The following is a 17,033-nucleotide window of genomic DNA, read 5'->3' as shown; positions in this document are numbered from 1 at the left end:
TATCCTGATTCTCTCAAAAGGATATTCCATTACTTTTAAGAAGAGATATGTGAGATAAGAGCGTCTGCTTTCGATATTTTTCATTAAAAATTGGGAAATTTAACACTTCCTGTCTCATACTACTATATTAATTCTGTACCATTGTGTCGATTTAATTAATTTCATTAAACGTAGGCCATCGTATTCTTCTCAATACAAAGCATAACTCTGTTAATCATGAAGTTCATTCTGTACTACTTCTTCCTTTGAAAATAATTTTTCGTAATTTCACCCGCGGAGGAAATGTTTCAGCTTGTGTATTGTACTCGAGCGATGATATAGTCTGGGTAGGTTTCACCGTGACTGAACTATGCGTTCGTTGGATCACAAATGAAAACGCCAGCGACCATTGTATTACTTTAGTAATATTTAGCAAAGACCAGTTAGGTAATTGTTCTACGGATGAACATTTTCACTGATGGGAAAAATCCAGCTGGTGGTAGGTCAAGAAAGGTCAAGCCAGGCTTGGCAACGGTCTCGGTTCCTCGTCAACGAAAACCAGCATTTTTAAATCCTCCTTCTTCGTTCGCTTGAAAATGTGCCTGAGAAAGTAAGCGGATTAAAGAAGGACGAAGCATAAATGAAAATTATTTATGCGACATCCTGGTGGGTAAACGGCGAACAAAGACGCTTTGTAGCGACGAAATATCGCGCTTATACGTATTTATGTGTAACCAGCTCAAAGCAGGTTACACACGATTAACGTAATAATTCGTGCATGCAATTTGAGTTCGGGTGCTTATTACGTTTTCCCCGATAAATTAGCACGAACGAAGAACATTGGTCCGGACAGCCGCGTGAAATATTCCTTTTGTTCTTTGTTGCCAAATATCCACGAGGTATTAGCAACTGCGGTTGCATGTCCATTTGCCAAATGATTAGGTATTATTCAATTTGTTAACGGTGTGCAAGATTTCGGATAAAATTCGCGTCTTGTAATAGCATACAGATAAAGGAATACTTGAATTGACGTATGGACAAAAATATGTGTACGAGATCTGGTGGTAAATTAATTTTATACTTCATCTATAACACGCATTTCTGTTTAGAGAAAATGAGGATTACGAATGATAGAAGTTTTCACTTACGAATCGTCACATTCAGGCGAACAATTACATCGTAGCAGATGTTCAAAGCAACTTCCATTGTGCCGAAAAGGGAAAGTATCATTTGATTAATTTTCTGGACTAGTTTTCAAAGCCGGATCTTTCGTTTGTTGGACGATTGCCCTAACCAATTGAGCTATTCAGAACATCGATAGATCGCTGTTCTCTAAGCTTAATATTCCAAATGACTGGCTGCCTACGATTGTAGGTCACCCACGCGCTGCTACGACCTATCGTTTAAATCTACATAAGCTAAATCGGATAAACTGATATTACCGGTTACGTGTATCCGGCCAGGTTACGCGAGACGAAGATATCCGAAATTATTGCTAATGCCTTTGCGCATTGATTTCAGATTCTACAGCAATTTAGAGGTTGCCACGAGTGTCGTTTCGCGTTACAGCTTGAACGCTCTGAACGTTTGAACGAAAGTCCGGTTTGCCTTTTCTTTCAAAATCGACATCTATTCTGTAGATCGTGTACGATATTTTAGTAAAAGAGTTAATCGATAATTTTTCCATATAAAGTTAAATTTATCTCGTTATGTCAAGTTTCCTTTTAACTGTATAAAAGCCTTTCTCATAAGTTCGTATTATTGCATGAGAAAGATAATAAATGAATGAGGAAAGTAATATCTCTTATGCAAAGTTGACACAATATTGTAGTCCCTTCTGAGAGACCTCTTTAATAGCATTTGCACGAATTGCTCAAAGAAATTCTTTGGAATAAAGAATTTTTTGACATCATCTTTATTGTTCATTTGTTCTTCGTCTTCGTTTAAATTATCTTTACCGAGTTAATTTAAAAGATAATCATTTATAACTTAATTCAAATTGTTCTTTTTGCCTTTTTTACCGTAAACTGACCAATTATTTTCTTGTTTATAAGGATCTCGTTAAGGTTAAGGATAAGGTTTCCGGTTTGCTGCATGTATGGTTGATTTAATGGGATATCGCTCTGACAGACCTGACCATATCGGCTGCTTATTCATATTTTATTAAACTAGGTGCGACTAACTACTTAGATTTGTACATCTGATGTTCCTAAAAATCCACGAAATTTACATGTTTTTAATTATAAAGTCCAAAAGGTACGTTTCATCCGTGCTAAATCATGTAATACGTTTGCATCGATCCGCCACATTGCGTACAAACATCCGCGAACATGACAAGGAAAGCCAGCATAGAAATTTATAGTCCTTCTATTCTTTCCGGCTATTGACTTGCAAATGAAGACCCGACAAGAGCGTACAGGAGCGTGAACAGAAGCACACGCACGTTGTCGCGTACATTGAGGAGCCAAACATCCATTGAAACGCGAATTCGAGAAGACAATCTCTCTCGTGCTACCGAGAACAGGAACTTTGCCCTCGTCGAGCACGTACCTGGCTCGAGCATTGTTGTACGTGTCGGCTCGTGAAATAAGGAGTTCGTTCACGCACTCGCCAACAGAACATCCACGCAATGCGTTCGTCAATCATTGTATACGTATGCATACCTATGCGTGTGTACGTGTAGGTATGTCGAAAGTATAGGTAAAAAATGTAAAATACATGCATCTACCTACCATCGTAAGTGGAGTACGCGACCATAATATCCGCATAGGCAGGGAGGCTGTAGGTAGTACTGGGCGTGGAATCCGTCTCATGAATAATTTCCACCCCATTGTCCAGCTTCGTTCCACGGCAAGCCTGTGAAAAAGAAGACGCATACATGAGTGGTCGAGTAACTTACGACGTTTCTTTTTGTGCGCTCGTTTAAACGAAACACGATATTTTCCTTCAAAATGCTAATATCCGAAGTTGAACAAAAGGAATCTGTTAATGATAGTCGCCGTTTCGAATTACGTTACGTTCGTGATTGATATTGTTGTTGGTATTTGTTAAGGTTTATCGATAGAAGTTGATATAAAGGCAATCGATAAAAAAGTTCGGCTTAATATACCTATAGCACTTGGTATGGAAAAGAATCTCGTTACAGATCTTCCAGTCGAACTGGTTACTAGCTATTCCGCTATAAATCACGTTTTACTTAACTGCGGAAATAGCACAATTGGCGTGCAGGTTCTGCCCTCGCTCGCCATAAAGCGGAATTGGCAACCGGATGTCATAAATGCTCTTTCCAAATTTACGACGGACGTTAGCCAGTTGCTACAATGTCGAGGCGTGACTTTTTATAGAAATTTGTGACTTCCGACAATATGTGGCATGTATACATAAGATTTAATCGACTAATCGTTAAATTTAATAGACCTACTTTACTCGGTAAGGTAAATTAAAGTAAAGTGAAGTAAAGTTGCCCTTTTGATTTTTACGTTACTGCACCGTATACATTTTTCATCTAACTCAACAGAATTTTACGAAAATAATTTTTTTCAAATTAAGGGGTAAATGAATCTTCAAGCTGTACAGATCTTTCAGCTGTATAACTAAACGATATGGCGAGCACGGGAAAGAATTTAAATCAATCAAAAGTTATAACTGCTTTATTACGCATCCGATTATGTAAAAATCTTCCCCAGCTTCGTTGAATACAATGATTACAAATCCCTACACCACAAGTACATCATTCTACTACTCATCCCAAAGTAATATCTCCTAAAACCAATTCTCCTTAGAAATCAGTACTGTCTCCAAAACATGTTCACCCACTGATTCTGTAAATTTATATTATTTTCCACGATTCCGCCCAATCTCTTCTTGTTTCTTCGTTTATTTCTTCTCATTTCTCAATTTTTCAATTGGCGTTCTCTCGAAAGAGGAAATATGCGTCACGAGTGCGTCGTTGTTTCTTCTATGCATCGTGAGCATGTCTTCTTTGCAATGTTCTATGCGCGAAAGGGACAACATTATCAAGCGAATTTCTGTCACAGGATTCGCGCGGATCGCTCTCAGAATGACAAAAATTGCGAAGCTGGACGATATGTGACAGCAGTCAGCTGAACACGAATTCGACGTGATACAAATAACGATCTCAGAACGTTTTACGGGACGAGACGCGTGAACAAAGCGGTAAAATTTACAGATTTTCCGCGGTCGTTAGTCGATAAAACGTGCCCCACCCGTTTGATTTATGCGGCTCTCGCACGAGCAACGCTGGATTAAAATGCACGCTGAATTATTACGAAACAGGACCTTAAATAAATGCGCTATCTGTGATATCGCAGAACACGTCGCGTGAAAGACTCATAAATATTAGGTTTCTCCGTCTGAGATATGGTTTTCTCAAATGAAGCTTTAATCGAAACGCGTAACCTGTTTCGAATGTCACCATGTATATTTATATTTGCGTAAATTTATATACATCTTCATAAATGAAATAATAGATGCACAACATGTTTTATTTTATATTATTTTATTGAATGACGTTTGATCCATTTTATTCTATTACAACAAAATGGATCATACATAAATCTATAAAATAATATAAAATAAAAAATGTTGTGCATCTATTATTTCACTTATGAAACGAAAAAATCTTTTCGGACAGCCTAATATATGCATAACACTACTGATATTTCTGGCATTGTCGAACTTTAAGAAAATAATGCGAAAAAATTAATTGCACGATGCGAAAATACATGTAATATCTAATCTAATTTAATAAATATCTAATAATAGATTTCAAGTGAAAATCATTGAAATGGTCTATGCATATGTCAAAATATAACCGGAAACTGTTTTATCATCAAAGCAGAACAGTCACGACTTCTACATTTTGTGCTTATTTCAAGCGTTTCTTTTGTGAAGCGTTTAATGAGCACAATGTTCTAAAAAGACTAAAGTGCAAGCTTAGCATATAAAAGACAAAAATTAGGAATTCGTGAAATCGCACGTAAGTTCGACGATCTCATAAAGTTATATTAAATTTTTTATGCGATCCTACTAGGAATGGGAAAAATAAGAATGGTGGATCTAAACAGAAGTTACCTTCTCATATTGAAAGATAAATGGTTAAAGTTACCAACGATACATTAAGAAGTTGTGCAGAAATTGCAAAGGAATACGATCTCAACGTTTCTAGTTGGACCCTTCAATGTGTCTTTAAATGTAATTCGGACATTGCAAGACAAAAAGTAATGTCCGCACGTATACCTTTAAAACGCCACAAACTAGCCGCGTTTGAATATGCTGGTGAAAAGATGAATAAGAGTTGGAATAACAGAATAAGTTAATTTTGAACATTCATAAATCGTGAGGTAGTTTGATGTTTAATATTCTCTGTGAGGTAGTAGTTTTATGTTTAATATTCTCTATTTAATTCAGGTTATTTTCTCTGATGAGAAAAAATTCAGTTTGGATGGTCCAGGTGAATTTTAATTCGTATCGCAGAGATATTCGTAAACGTGAAAAATACTTCTCTAAGCTATTATTTTCAAATAAATTCAAATTTTAAGCAAATGTTTTTTGGAATTTTCATACGATATTGGTCATATTTAGAAATCACTGCTTACAATTTCAAAATACTTGAAAATTCTAGTGGTGTTATTGTTACGTTCCGAAAGAAATTACGAAAGAACAGAAGAGGAAGGTACAAACAACAAAATAAAAGAGCGCAGCGACTGGGTAGTTTTCACACCTTCGGTTTTCAAACTTTTCGTTTATTCTGCACGTTTCTTTGCTCCACCGAATTCACGTCGATGCTCCTCCTTGTCCTTACACATTTATCGCAAACGTAATCATGTCCGCACACGAGTTTCCGCGACTTAATGTCATGCGTGGTACGTCCACAACGTGGTACGTATTCAAGAGCTCGTTAAACGAGTTGTGAAGTAACCTCGTCAACTATAAAACTCTTTCATGTTCCTTTGAAACGTCGTACGGATAATTAACTATGTCGTCTTTTCCACTTCCGTTAGCGAGCGCGCCGCCTCTCCACTTGTGAAGAACCGGAAAACCCAAGCGTTAGTGCCTCTTCCCGCTAGCGAGAACGAGCTTGTTCCCTCAATCCTTACGTGTCCCCTATCGTCGAACTCTTAACTCTTTGTGGTTGGGATTAATTTCTTGTAACGAGAAAGTTTCTCTTTCTCGCTCTGAGCAAAAAGTAGAAAAATGTAAAAAGTAGAAGTTAATGAACGCGTGTTCTCGGATCTGACTTCGAATTTCCCGGCGGCTACGTTGCTTTAAATAACTATGGAAACCAGGAAAGGATTAAATTCGAGCAATGGAAAATTCGACGGTAGGGAAAATGTGTGTTAATTTATTTTAGGAATCAGAAAGCGTAAATTTTCAGTGTTTGATGGCGTTTGCAGAATTTTGGATATTTTTGAAGCGTCAGTTGCTCCACCTTTAGATTTCCTATTTTTATTGTGACTATGAAATATTTTCAAACACCCCGTTGCGATCCATCACTTGTAACAAGTACGTAACTTGCGCACTGAAATACCTGCTAAATTATGCACTGGTTGAAAAATTGTTCTATACAAAAGTTTCATCATATAACGTATGTGCTTTCTTCGTAAATGGGAGCATTTCAGAAGATCGACCGTTTTCAGCTTTTTCTATACGGAGCATTATAGTTTTTACGACGCTGATCGAAAGAATATAAAATTCTGGCCAACCTTTCTGTGTTTTATCATAAATTTGATAACTAATGAGGTATCTCGTATCGCTTATCGAAAACGTTATCAGAAGACTCGCGTATACGTGTCGATTTAAAGAAAAAAAAATTCTTACAGAAAAACTATCTTCTCTGATTAGAACACAGTATCCATTTCAACGATTACGTACTAATGTCTTTTTCATTCCCCCTGTTAATTAATTGCTCTCGCGTGAACTCAGACGAGCAATATTTATAATTCTACACATCGTCAACGAGTTCATCGCGTCAAATTTGTTTTGCGATTTTAATTTGCCCTCGAAATATACGTTGCTGGCCGTACTGTTTATAGAAGCCGATCGTCGAGTGTTTCTCCGTATTACCAGTTTATCCTGTAAATTCTGTGGTTGGTACAAAAATGGCTCCGCATTTCCAATAACCGATTGGAACACTGTTAACGCGAATGAGCATTTTCGCAAATCTAATTGTGGGTAACACACTGTACCGGAAACACAACAAAACATTACGTTGCAACAAATTGACATATGCTCAAACAGCTTGTTTTCCAATTTTCATTATATCGCACAAAACATGATTCTGTAGCCGCGGACTCCAACAGATGAAAACGATTTGACTGTATGGATTTCAGTTCAGTTCAGAAAAGGAAGTAGTTTCGCCGACCGTATGAAAACTTATCGGAAAAAGGAAGGACGGAAGAATGGCGAAGATCGTAAAACAATAACGAAATGGAAGTACAATTTTCTCCTGAATAAACAAACTTCTTTCTTCGCGGTTATCGCTTTGTCCCTTTTGCATGGAAGTAGTAATAATTATTCAGCGCATTATGCAATTCTTTCGACAGAGTTCCATTATCTTGTGGGATATATAAGCTGTTTGCTTCGACTGGAAATGATAAAGCATTCCAAACAATAGCCAAACAATGTCCTTACAAAAATATAATGCTTCGCTGTTGCTGATTTTCAATGGTCTCGAGCATGGTATTTATCAAAAATGTATAACTATTCAAGAAAGAATAGAATTGTTTCTTGTACGTGGCCGTGGATAATTGTCGTGTACTTTTGAAAGGAGATTTGCAAACAACAGGATGGAGAAATAAAAAAAAAAAAACTGTTACAAGTTATTATTTAAAAGTGCTTGGAAGATTCAGAAAATTTTACGATCTCCCATAAAACGGAATAATTTATTATTGCGTCTCGCTGGATTTGTCTTTGCAAACGTTATCGTATCATGAATAGGAAATATGGTATTCCGCTTAAAAGAAATTTACGCGACTTTGAAACCTTCCTCGCTGCTCCACACACGAGAAGCTATATATTCTAATATATATTACATACGATATATTATACTTCTTTGACATGTTCACGTTTTTCCGAGATATGTGTTTCGCAGTTTCCAGTTAAAAGAGGCACCATGTATATAAATGTTTTGCGGAACCATGAAAGAGTTAGGAAACACAGCGTTTCCACGGTAATGCGCTTCGCGTTGCAAATCCTCAAAAGATCATCCTGAAGCAGAGAAATGGAAAGGGAGTCAACCTGGATTACATCGCGAACGAAATCAAGATTTACGTTATCGTCGTGTGAAATATTTGCGTTATCCTATTGCCTCGTCGTCGCTTTATAGCTCGAGCTTTTCCCGTTTCCGTTTTGAAGATCAAATAATTTGTTAATAATTCCGCGATCGTATTGCAAGCATTCAGATTTTTATACACTCGAGAATCGTGCACGTCCTTTTAATTTATAAAGCTACCGTCGTATGTGCTGTTAGTTGCGCACCCGCTTCAATTGCCAGCAAAATTACTCAGCACCGCTGCTGCGAAAAGCCCTAATGAACGAAGTATCATGAAAGTTGAAGAACCGAAACATTCATGGAAAGAATTTAGTTAAGTATACATGCAAACCATAAATACAAGTTTCTCGTTGCTTTTGCTACCATCTATCGTATTTACCTTCTGTAAATATTATGTCTCCGTGAATCTAAAACGAACGTCAAAACGCGAAAAATTGAGTTCTTTTTATAGGAAGTTATTCAATTACTCGGATATTGCGAAAATTCATATACATGTGTATGTGTGTGTGTTTTCGTGGTATTACAATTTCTACAATTTACTTAGTAATATTTTGTAATAATAAATTCAGTATGGCTAATAAATTCAGTATGGATTCAGATTGTTGAATTTTCTTCTATAATAATAACATCTCTTTTACGACGCGATGCATATAATTTAAATATCGATTACCCAGCGACTGGATATTTGTTAAGGCCTAAATTTCAAACTCGTCATGGAACTTCTCGCAAACGGCAAATAGTTTTCACGGATGAATATTGAATCGTGTGCGGTTCAGGATATCTATTAGCAATAAGCGAAGCATGTTCATTAGCAAGGTTTAAATTGAATATTTGTCATTGACAGAATGCCGATACTACGTTCTAAACGCTTAATCAAATAATCGTGTATTATTATAGAACTGTAACGTATCATTGTTTTGCACGTGTGTCAGCTTATGCAAAACAGATAAAAGATCACCAATATAGTACATCGATATTAATAGATATTCGATCTAAAGCTCATTAACGACAACAGATGATCACGTTGAAAGCTACAATTGATAAAAGACAACTGACCTGAATGAAAAATAATTTCGGTTTGCCTGCTAAGCTGGTGCATCGATTGCCAAGGAAAGGGCTCCAAAGCATTTCCACTGGATACACATTGTCGGCTGCATACAGGACACCCGATTCTCCGTGCGACATAGCAGCTACGACCAGACAGTCGGCATCCGTGTGGTCTTCCGCAGCAGCTTTAATGAAAGGATTAATTAATTCGGTGGTGCCTGTGATAACGGCCTCGGACTGTTTGCTGGAGTAGCTGATACAGGGAACAATATTGGAAAAGCGAAGCTCTATGCGACATTTCGATGTTCACTCTCGAAAATCACGTAGTCTTTGGAAAGATTACTATTTCTGTGGATGTAGATTATCCTACGTCTTGATACTATCGCGATACGTGTATCAGATTCGCTGACGATTACTGTCATAGACATAGCGGGCAAGTAAGCTCTACAGGTGTTTGGAACTTGGAGACGTTCGAGGTATTAAGGTAACCGTGGTTGTCGAATGTTGTTTGAGGCTTAAGCTTGCTCGTTTTTCATCGATTCAAATCAGCATAGTCGATAACGTGCAAGACTTTTCATTTTGGGATTCAGTATAAGTTGTCGCGTCTAATAGAACAAAATTCTACTTCTCCATTACAGCTAGTTATTTTCACATTCGTAAATGTTGACTTAAACTATTCTACTGGCTTATTCGTATCGTTTAATATTATCTTGTTCAAGTACATCAATTAATAATATTACTACGGCCCGTGATATGGTACATATGATTGAAACTACAGAAATAAAAGTCTTCGTGTTAAATTTGGAAACCGCACGGAACAAGTATGTGTCGCGTTATAGATTCGAGTGGTGCGCGAGTTTCCGCACTAGATTTAATGAAAGGATTAATTAATTCAGTGTGGTCCACAATAGTGATGACCGAGCTGTTTACCGTGATGGGTCATACGCAAGCAAATCAAGAGGTTAACGACGACACGTATTGTTCGTTTAACCTCTCACCCTTTCCGATTTGACTGTTGTGTTACCATAGCAAACACCGTCAGACTTGAAAATCACTTTTGCAAACAATTCGAACTCGTTCATCGAATCGTTCACCAAACGAACTTTCCAAACCTTTCGATTTGCTCTTTAAATTTCAAAGCAATTCAACTCAAGCCATTTTCGAGTCATTTCTTCCTTTACGTTTCTCTTGATTATTTCAGATTGGTATTTCTTCTTCCTTCATTTCAAGTAAAATATGTGCGATCTTTGTAATTCGATTTTCTTAGAACTATTCGTTAAAAGAATTGCATTTTTGCTTTTTTTTGTAATCGATAGCCATTTCGGATATGAAATTTACGAAGATACGAAATGATAACTTAAACAGTTTAACCATTTAACAAGGCGATTTTTTTTCTCTTTACATTTTCAATTCTATGGCGTACAAACGTTTAATTCTGTTTAACGATGTAACAATTAGTCCGAATCATCGAGTAAAACTAAGCGGATTTCATTTTTCTTCCCGGACAATACTGCTCTTCTCTTTGTGAATTAGCTTTATTGACTCTCCGCGAACTTTTTAGCTCTTTATATAGCGATGCAATGAATGTTACGTGTGATTCGTTGCAAGATTCTATAATATTGCAGAAATGTACCTTATACGTATTAATTTTATTATGTATTATTTTTAATATCTACGGTCTTATTGTGCTTTCACTAAAACTTTACTAACGATGTATTCTATTATTATTAAGTCCGTAAATCATCTTAGAATCAAGTAATCTACTTAAATCCGATGTACTCGAACCAATTTGAATTCTTTTTCTATCGTAGTAACGTAAAATACCGATACTACTAGATAATAATTAAATTACTTAACAATTATATTAATCATATCTAACGAGATCAATTATTAACGTCACATGACTCACTCACTAAATCTTTACGAATAAGTACTTTGTTTCGAATTATAATATACATTCCATTTTATATTTCATAGCCTGCACAGTTTTGCGTCTATTTTCTTCTAAATATGTAAACATCCACAGTCAAATTTTATCTATACAAACTTTTGTTCTGCCTGCAAAACTTATTTATAAGGATTATAAATATCGTACTTGTATATTCACCTCCATGAATATTCCTCGCAACTCTCGCACGCGAAACCTACTTTTTAATTTTGCTAGTATATACCGCGTGATAACGTGACTCTGAAATACACATAAAGGCCTGCAAAACTATTCAGGTAATTAACTTTTTAGCCGAGATTTATAAAGAGATGGTTGAAATGAATTTTAGATAATACGGGATTAAAATATAATGGGAAGAAAAGACGAAAATGCAATCGTGCCACATTTTACTACTAACTACTTTAAATACGTCTAAAAAATATTATCCAAAAATATTTGCATTCCATTCGAATTTTATCCGTTAATTACTTTAATAGATATTCACGTTATATTTCTCTTATCACTTTCTGTAATTTTTCGTCGTTATAGAGACCAAAGTGTGTGAAATTACCGCCTTTTTCCTTCTTTCGTGTGATGCAGTTAGAAAACTAATTTTCATCGTGGTCTCCGTGTATGATAATTCGTTTGTGTCTGGAAAACAGACTTGAAACGACTAAAAGATGCAGCTGACACGTTTTAGCAATGTCCATCAGGACTACGGGCAAGCAAGAAAAGTTCCAGAGAAGTTGAAACGTTCTTTCGCACAATACTGTTCCCTTTCCTCGGTACAGTTGTTTGGAATGCTACCGTTGGAAAAGGTACTTCGCGAACTGAGGACAAACGTATAAACACGTCCTCCACTCGTTTCCTGTATACAATTTACCGCTACTTGCAGCGCCAAAATGTTTGCCGTTGGAAATTGTGAAATACCATAGGCGTCAAGCGATATTGTCGTACGTATTAATTCTTTACAATATTATATTCCTACATACATTTTTCGTGTGTTTAGATTTATTAAGAATGTAGTCTTTGAGGGAAATGTTTAATTCTATCCTTACATCTTCTTAAACGAGTTTTCAAGTTTTTAAACCTTCACGTTATTCAATTCTCAAATTTTCATTCAAATTTCCAAACACTCGAATTGGCGAGTTCGAAATCTCAGATTTCCGATATATCATATTTTTGAAAAGCGGCTGAGCGTACCGAAAACAAGAACAAAATAATTCCATTACGAAATGGTTCGCGAAGTTAGCAATTTTCTCGGCTGCCTGCCAGGTTAAACAAATAAGCGCCGGGAGCGGAGAAGAATTAGCGCGGGGAGGCGGAGAAAAATCTCCGTATAATTCATTCTCGAACAGCAGCGGGGCGATTTCACGCGCTATTTGCTTCGGTGCGATCCTCCGGCCCGTGTATAAGCGCAGAGGACGTAGCAGCCGGTGAACCGTTCGCGTTCGAAAGAACTTGCTTTCGACGATTATACGCGTCATTGTAACCGAAGTTTGCTCGTTACTTCGTCGCTTGCTCCGTCACGATCTATCCGGACGCGTTAATTAATTCGAACGAATTAGTTCAGTCCGAATTAATTATGGAATCGGACGCGGTCGCTCGTCAAAGTATTCCACGAGGAAACCAACTAGAACGATCTTGAGTAGACAAAAGGATGCGCAAACGTACGAAATAGGATGTGCTTCGAGGTAATTGGTTCGTAGCGAGGGTAAACGCGAGACTGTTCCTCCCTACCGCATCTAATAACCCGATACCAGAGCTCTCTTACTAACAATATCCGCTAGCAACATCCACTTCCGCTAGGAGGAAACCGGTGTGCCCTTTCCACTGATCAATACGCCCTACTATGCTACAAATTCAGAAGTTTATTACCGGTGTCAGTTGATGCTTTCTCGGCGAATGCAAATCTAGTACTCTGTTGGAGGCGTGAACGGATATGTATGTGCATGCGAGCTTATTTATAGAGGGCGTTGCGTGATTTGTAGGAATGGCTTATGATCGATACGTGTCTGATGGAACGGAATAGGAACGTATACTTGGTCTCACCGGCATCGAAACGTGTTCTTCGTCTATTAAAAACCAAGAAGTTGTGCAAATATACGTAAAGTGATTTACATATTGCTTTGTCGAAATACGAAATGTGTATTAAAATAACTAATATTTTATAGAAAGATATTGCACAAATCGGATCCATAAAAAAAAATTTCGATAATTTGAAAAGTGTGTATGTGTGTTCATCATGCTAAAAATAAAATTGACGGATATCGGTGAAAGGAGAGATATTAAACCACGGAATTTCTTAATTCAGGAACTAATACGATATTTGAACGTGTTTCTTTGAGACAACCGGTATAGCTGTGGCCATTCGCGGGCGCATACATTTCAGCAAGCTTGACGTTAAAGGCAACCGCTGAAACAGGGCTCTTGGTACGAGCAAACGAGCCACTCTTCGTACCGTTCGAGTCGAGATGCACGAAGCTTCGAACAGACAGAGAACGGGATATAGGGTGACAGGAGCACACCATGCCGAAGAGGAGCGTCAGTTATAGGAAAAGGAATGCAAATAATTATCCGGCCGGTGCTGGTCACGTTTTTCCACGTGCACAGTTTACGTAATTTCTCGCTGGCCGTTTCGATAAACGTTCAAACGTGATGGGAGTTACATGGTCCCTGTGAAATTCCTGTAATTATATTGCCACCAACGAGGATCATTAATAGCTCGTTTCGTGTACGCTTTCCGTTCGCGTGCTGTTTGCTATTTTTCGTTATCAACTCGATCAAATGGGAAACGAGGCTCTCTTGGCGCGGAATTATTACGTTGTTTTACTCGTCGTTTCGCTTGAGAACGATACATATGTATTTCCACGTTTCGTTGTAAAGTGATACGTTAAAAAGAAGAGGACGATACGAAACATTTTTTATGGTATATATAACGTTGTGCCGGGTAAAATGGTCGAGTGTTGAGTTTGATGAATTTCTTGCAGCTTGCGAATGTATGAATTCACAGTACTTTCCACGAGCGAATATCTCGAATGTGTATTTCAAACGAGGATCAAATGGATACTTGGTGGATTTTAGAAATGAATTTCGAAATCACACTCGAATCAAAATACCAACACATTTGAGTTTAAGTAAAGTCAGACATTGGAATCAAACAATGGAATGTGCAAAGGAATTCGATCGAGTTTGAGAGTCAGAGAATCAAAGGATGGGAAAGCTTCGTGGAATGGTATAGCGAGTTCATCTAATCGTGAATTTGAACAGTTACGGAATTCAGGTGCATATAGATATACTATATAGTAGACCATATGGAAGTTAAAAAGTTTAGTGAAATGCAAGTGCTCGTTCCCAACGTGTTTAAAGAGAAAGCGCGTAGAATCAAACAGTTGAAATTTACAAAGTAACAGAAGACCAATTTCGCGAACTTCTTAAACATAAAGCAGGTGAAAAACACGGAACAGCCGTACTATTGATTCTTTCAGCTAAAAATTTAATCCAAACTAAAACATATGAAATGCATATGTTTGTATAGAAGAGTCTTCAATAAAGTGAATAAAATGGAATTAAAATTTAAAAGGATATATAGAGTACGAATACTATAACAAAAAGAAAGCGTAAACTGATTTCATTGCAATACGTAAAGGATTTCGTTTGAGTTTCTCACATATTCGTTGAACCGATTTCACCTAACAATTCCACTATTCTTGCAGCAGGAAATTGAAACATTTATCACACTTCACATCCACAGTCACACCTTAAATCGAACTCTTTTATTGGAAAAATTCTACGTTTACGTAACTCATGATTGAGTGAAAATTATAAATTGTGTCGAACACACAATTACACAATCGTTTCAAAGAAAAGAAACGAATGATCTTTTGGTATCTAGCAAAAAACGAGAACTTCGGCAACTGAAAGATTCTAGCAGCGGATTCTTCCGCATCTTTGAATGAGAACCCAGCACGCGAGATAGGCATCGAACGGATGCGCACCCGATGCTTCATTTTCAGTCGCCTGGAAATCGCCTGAACGCATGGCAAGCGTTCGAATCGAAAAAAAAACGGAGAGCTATGTCTGACGAAATTCGCTTAAATCGAACGGCGAAACGATATGTCGAATCGTACAACCTCGATGGACGTAAATGATTAAATTTTTCAACGTCGTCCATAATCGGATCAATGTGTGCCCAAACCGAATTATACTTTAATACTAATTTAATATTTCGACCATGAATTCTGCACATAAAAACAATAAAAATGGCTCATAAATATATACTCTGTTTGATCTTGTTTTCGAGTCACGTATAGCGAGTTTTTTATTTAAACTGTAATCTGCATATCTTCATCAGAGATGTTTAAAATGAACAAAATTCTTTGCTCGCGACTACAAAACTAGATACGTTTTATCACTGACTGTCCTACTCTCTCCATTTCTCCAGGTATTGTTCGGATTTTCTTTTGTTGGTGGATAAATAGGTAAAAGAAATTAATTCAAGTACTTTCATTTTCCTATAGTATTATTGCAACATAAAATTCCGACATAAATAGGGCATTCGTTTATATGAACAGTTTTTATCGTCATCCTTTGCAGAATCCACTGTCGAAGCGATTTCTCGATGCTGCACCCTGAATACGCGTCGAAACTTCTCTTTTGCTACTTCCGATAATCTCGTGAAGGACAACTTCGAAAAGATACTTGAAAACTGCTTTCCAATTTTTTCGTTTCTACTTGCAGAGTAAAGTTTATCCGAGCTTGGACAGTAAAAATTATGCCCGATCGCCGGAAATTGTGGCATGACCGCCGTGTTAGATCCACAAGAGAAGAATGAAACTGCAAAAGCTACGTTTCTCGTGCGCTTTGTTAGCTCGATAACTATCTTCAAAGCGAACGAATAAGACTGAACAGATTTGTCTCTAATTTTGAATTAATTACTCTATTTCCTTTTCCTTCACATTTAGATAGAAATACGTTCCTTTGCCTATGATATTTGACATTGTTTGGTCCTTTTGATCGTCTTATACCGGTAAAGCATGACTTATCAATTATAATTGTAGCATCGATATGTAATTATGTACGTTCATGAAACTTTCAACAATTACAGTAATGGTTAAACAAACCAACGTGTTGCTCGTATGTTAGTGTTTGAGTAACACACATCGATGTACCCATTCAATTGTCTCATTGTTTCCTCATCAATATTATTCAAATCGTTAAAATTTGCGGTTTCAAATTATAACCGTCAGAAGAGAAAATTGTAATTGTTCATTGCATTATTTAGTACATTGTTCTATAGCTCGTTTGGTTTATGTTACGTATTATCATCGGTACATTAATTATACGATTATCGGTGTTTCTAGCTAATACGATTATCAAGCGGTGATAACTGCTCGTGTTTGTGAGATATAACATTGACTGATAATAATAGAAATATTCTGAAATCGAAGGTTTAATATATCGTTGAGAGATATTGAAAGAGAGAGAAAGAGAGAGAAAGAGAGAAAGAGAGAGAGAGAGTAGTATTATCTTTGCAATTCAAACTTCATTCAAATTATTATTATTGAAAGCATTAGAATACTATTTTTCTAATGATGTTTGTCGTTACTTCTTAAATTATTTATAAAAATGATCGTACGTAATATAAACAACTATTACAAATGGAGTCTCAGCTAGTAGTATCGTTTTGTCAGAAGTAACTTTAAGCGAAATTTCCATTAGGTTACTTTAATTTTTATTTACTGGATCTTTATTTCGTAAACTATAAGTGCAAACTAAAATGGAATA

General features: G+C 36.8%; 2 protein-coding genes across 3 annotated transcripts in view; one reads left to right on the top strand and one right to left on the bottom strand.

Annotated features, from left to right (window-relative positions):
* Positions 1 to 17,033, top strand: part of LOC126920909 (alkaline phosphatase-like) — a 248,005-nt gene that overhangs the window by 135,858 nt on the left and 95,114 nt on the right. The gene's annotated exons all lie outside the window — the stretch shown is intronic.
* LOC126920924 (caspase-like) overlaps positions 1 to 17,033 on the bottom strand; it is a 35,494-nt gene that overhangs the window by 6,053 nt on the left and 12,408 nt on the right. The window contains exons 3-4 of the mRNA XM_050731934.1: positions 9,329 to 9,504; positions 2,712 to 2,835 (exon numbers count right to left, since the gene is read on the bottom strand). Coding sequence (XP_050587891.1) covers positions 2,712 to 2,835; positions 9,329 to 9,504 — 300 coding nt within the window. The remainder of the gene's footprint in view (positions 1 to 2,711; positions 2,836 to 9,328; positions 9,505 to 17,033) is intronic.

The sequence above is a fragment of the Bombus affinis genome, chromosome 10, assembly GCF_024516045.1.
Source record: "Bombus affinis isolate iyBomAffi1 chromosome 10, iyBomAffi1.2, whole genome shotgun sequence".
Lineage (NCBI taxonomy): Eukaryota > Metazoa > Arthropoda > Insecta > Hymenoptera > Apidae > Bombus > Bombus affinis.
This window is presented reverse-complemented; position numbering and strand designations above follow the sequence as displayed.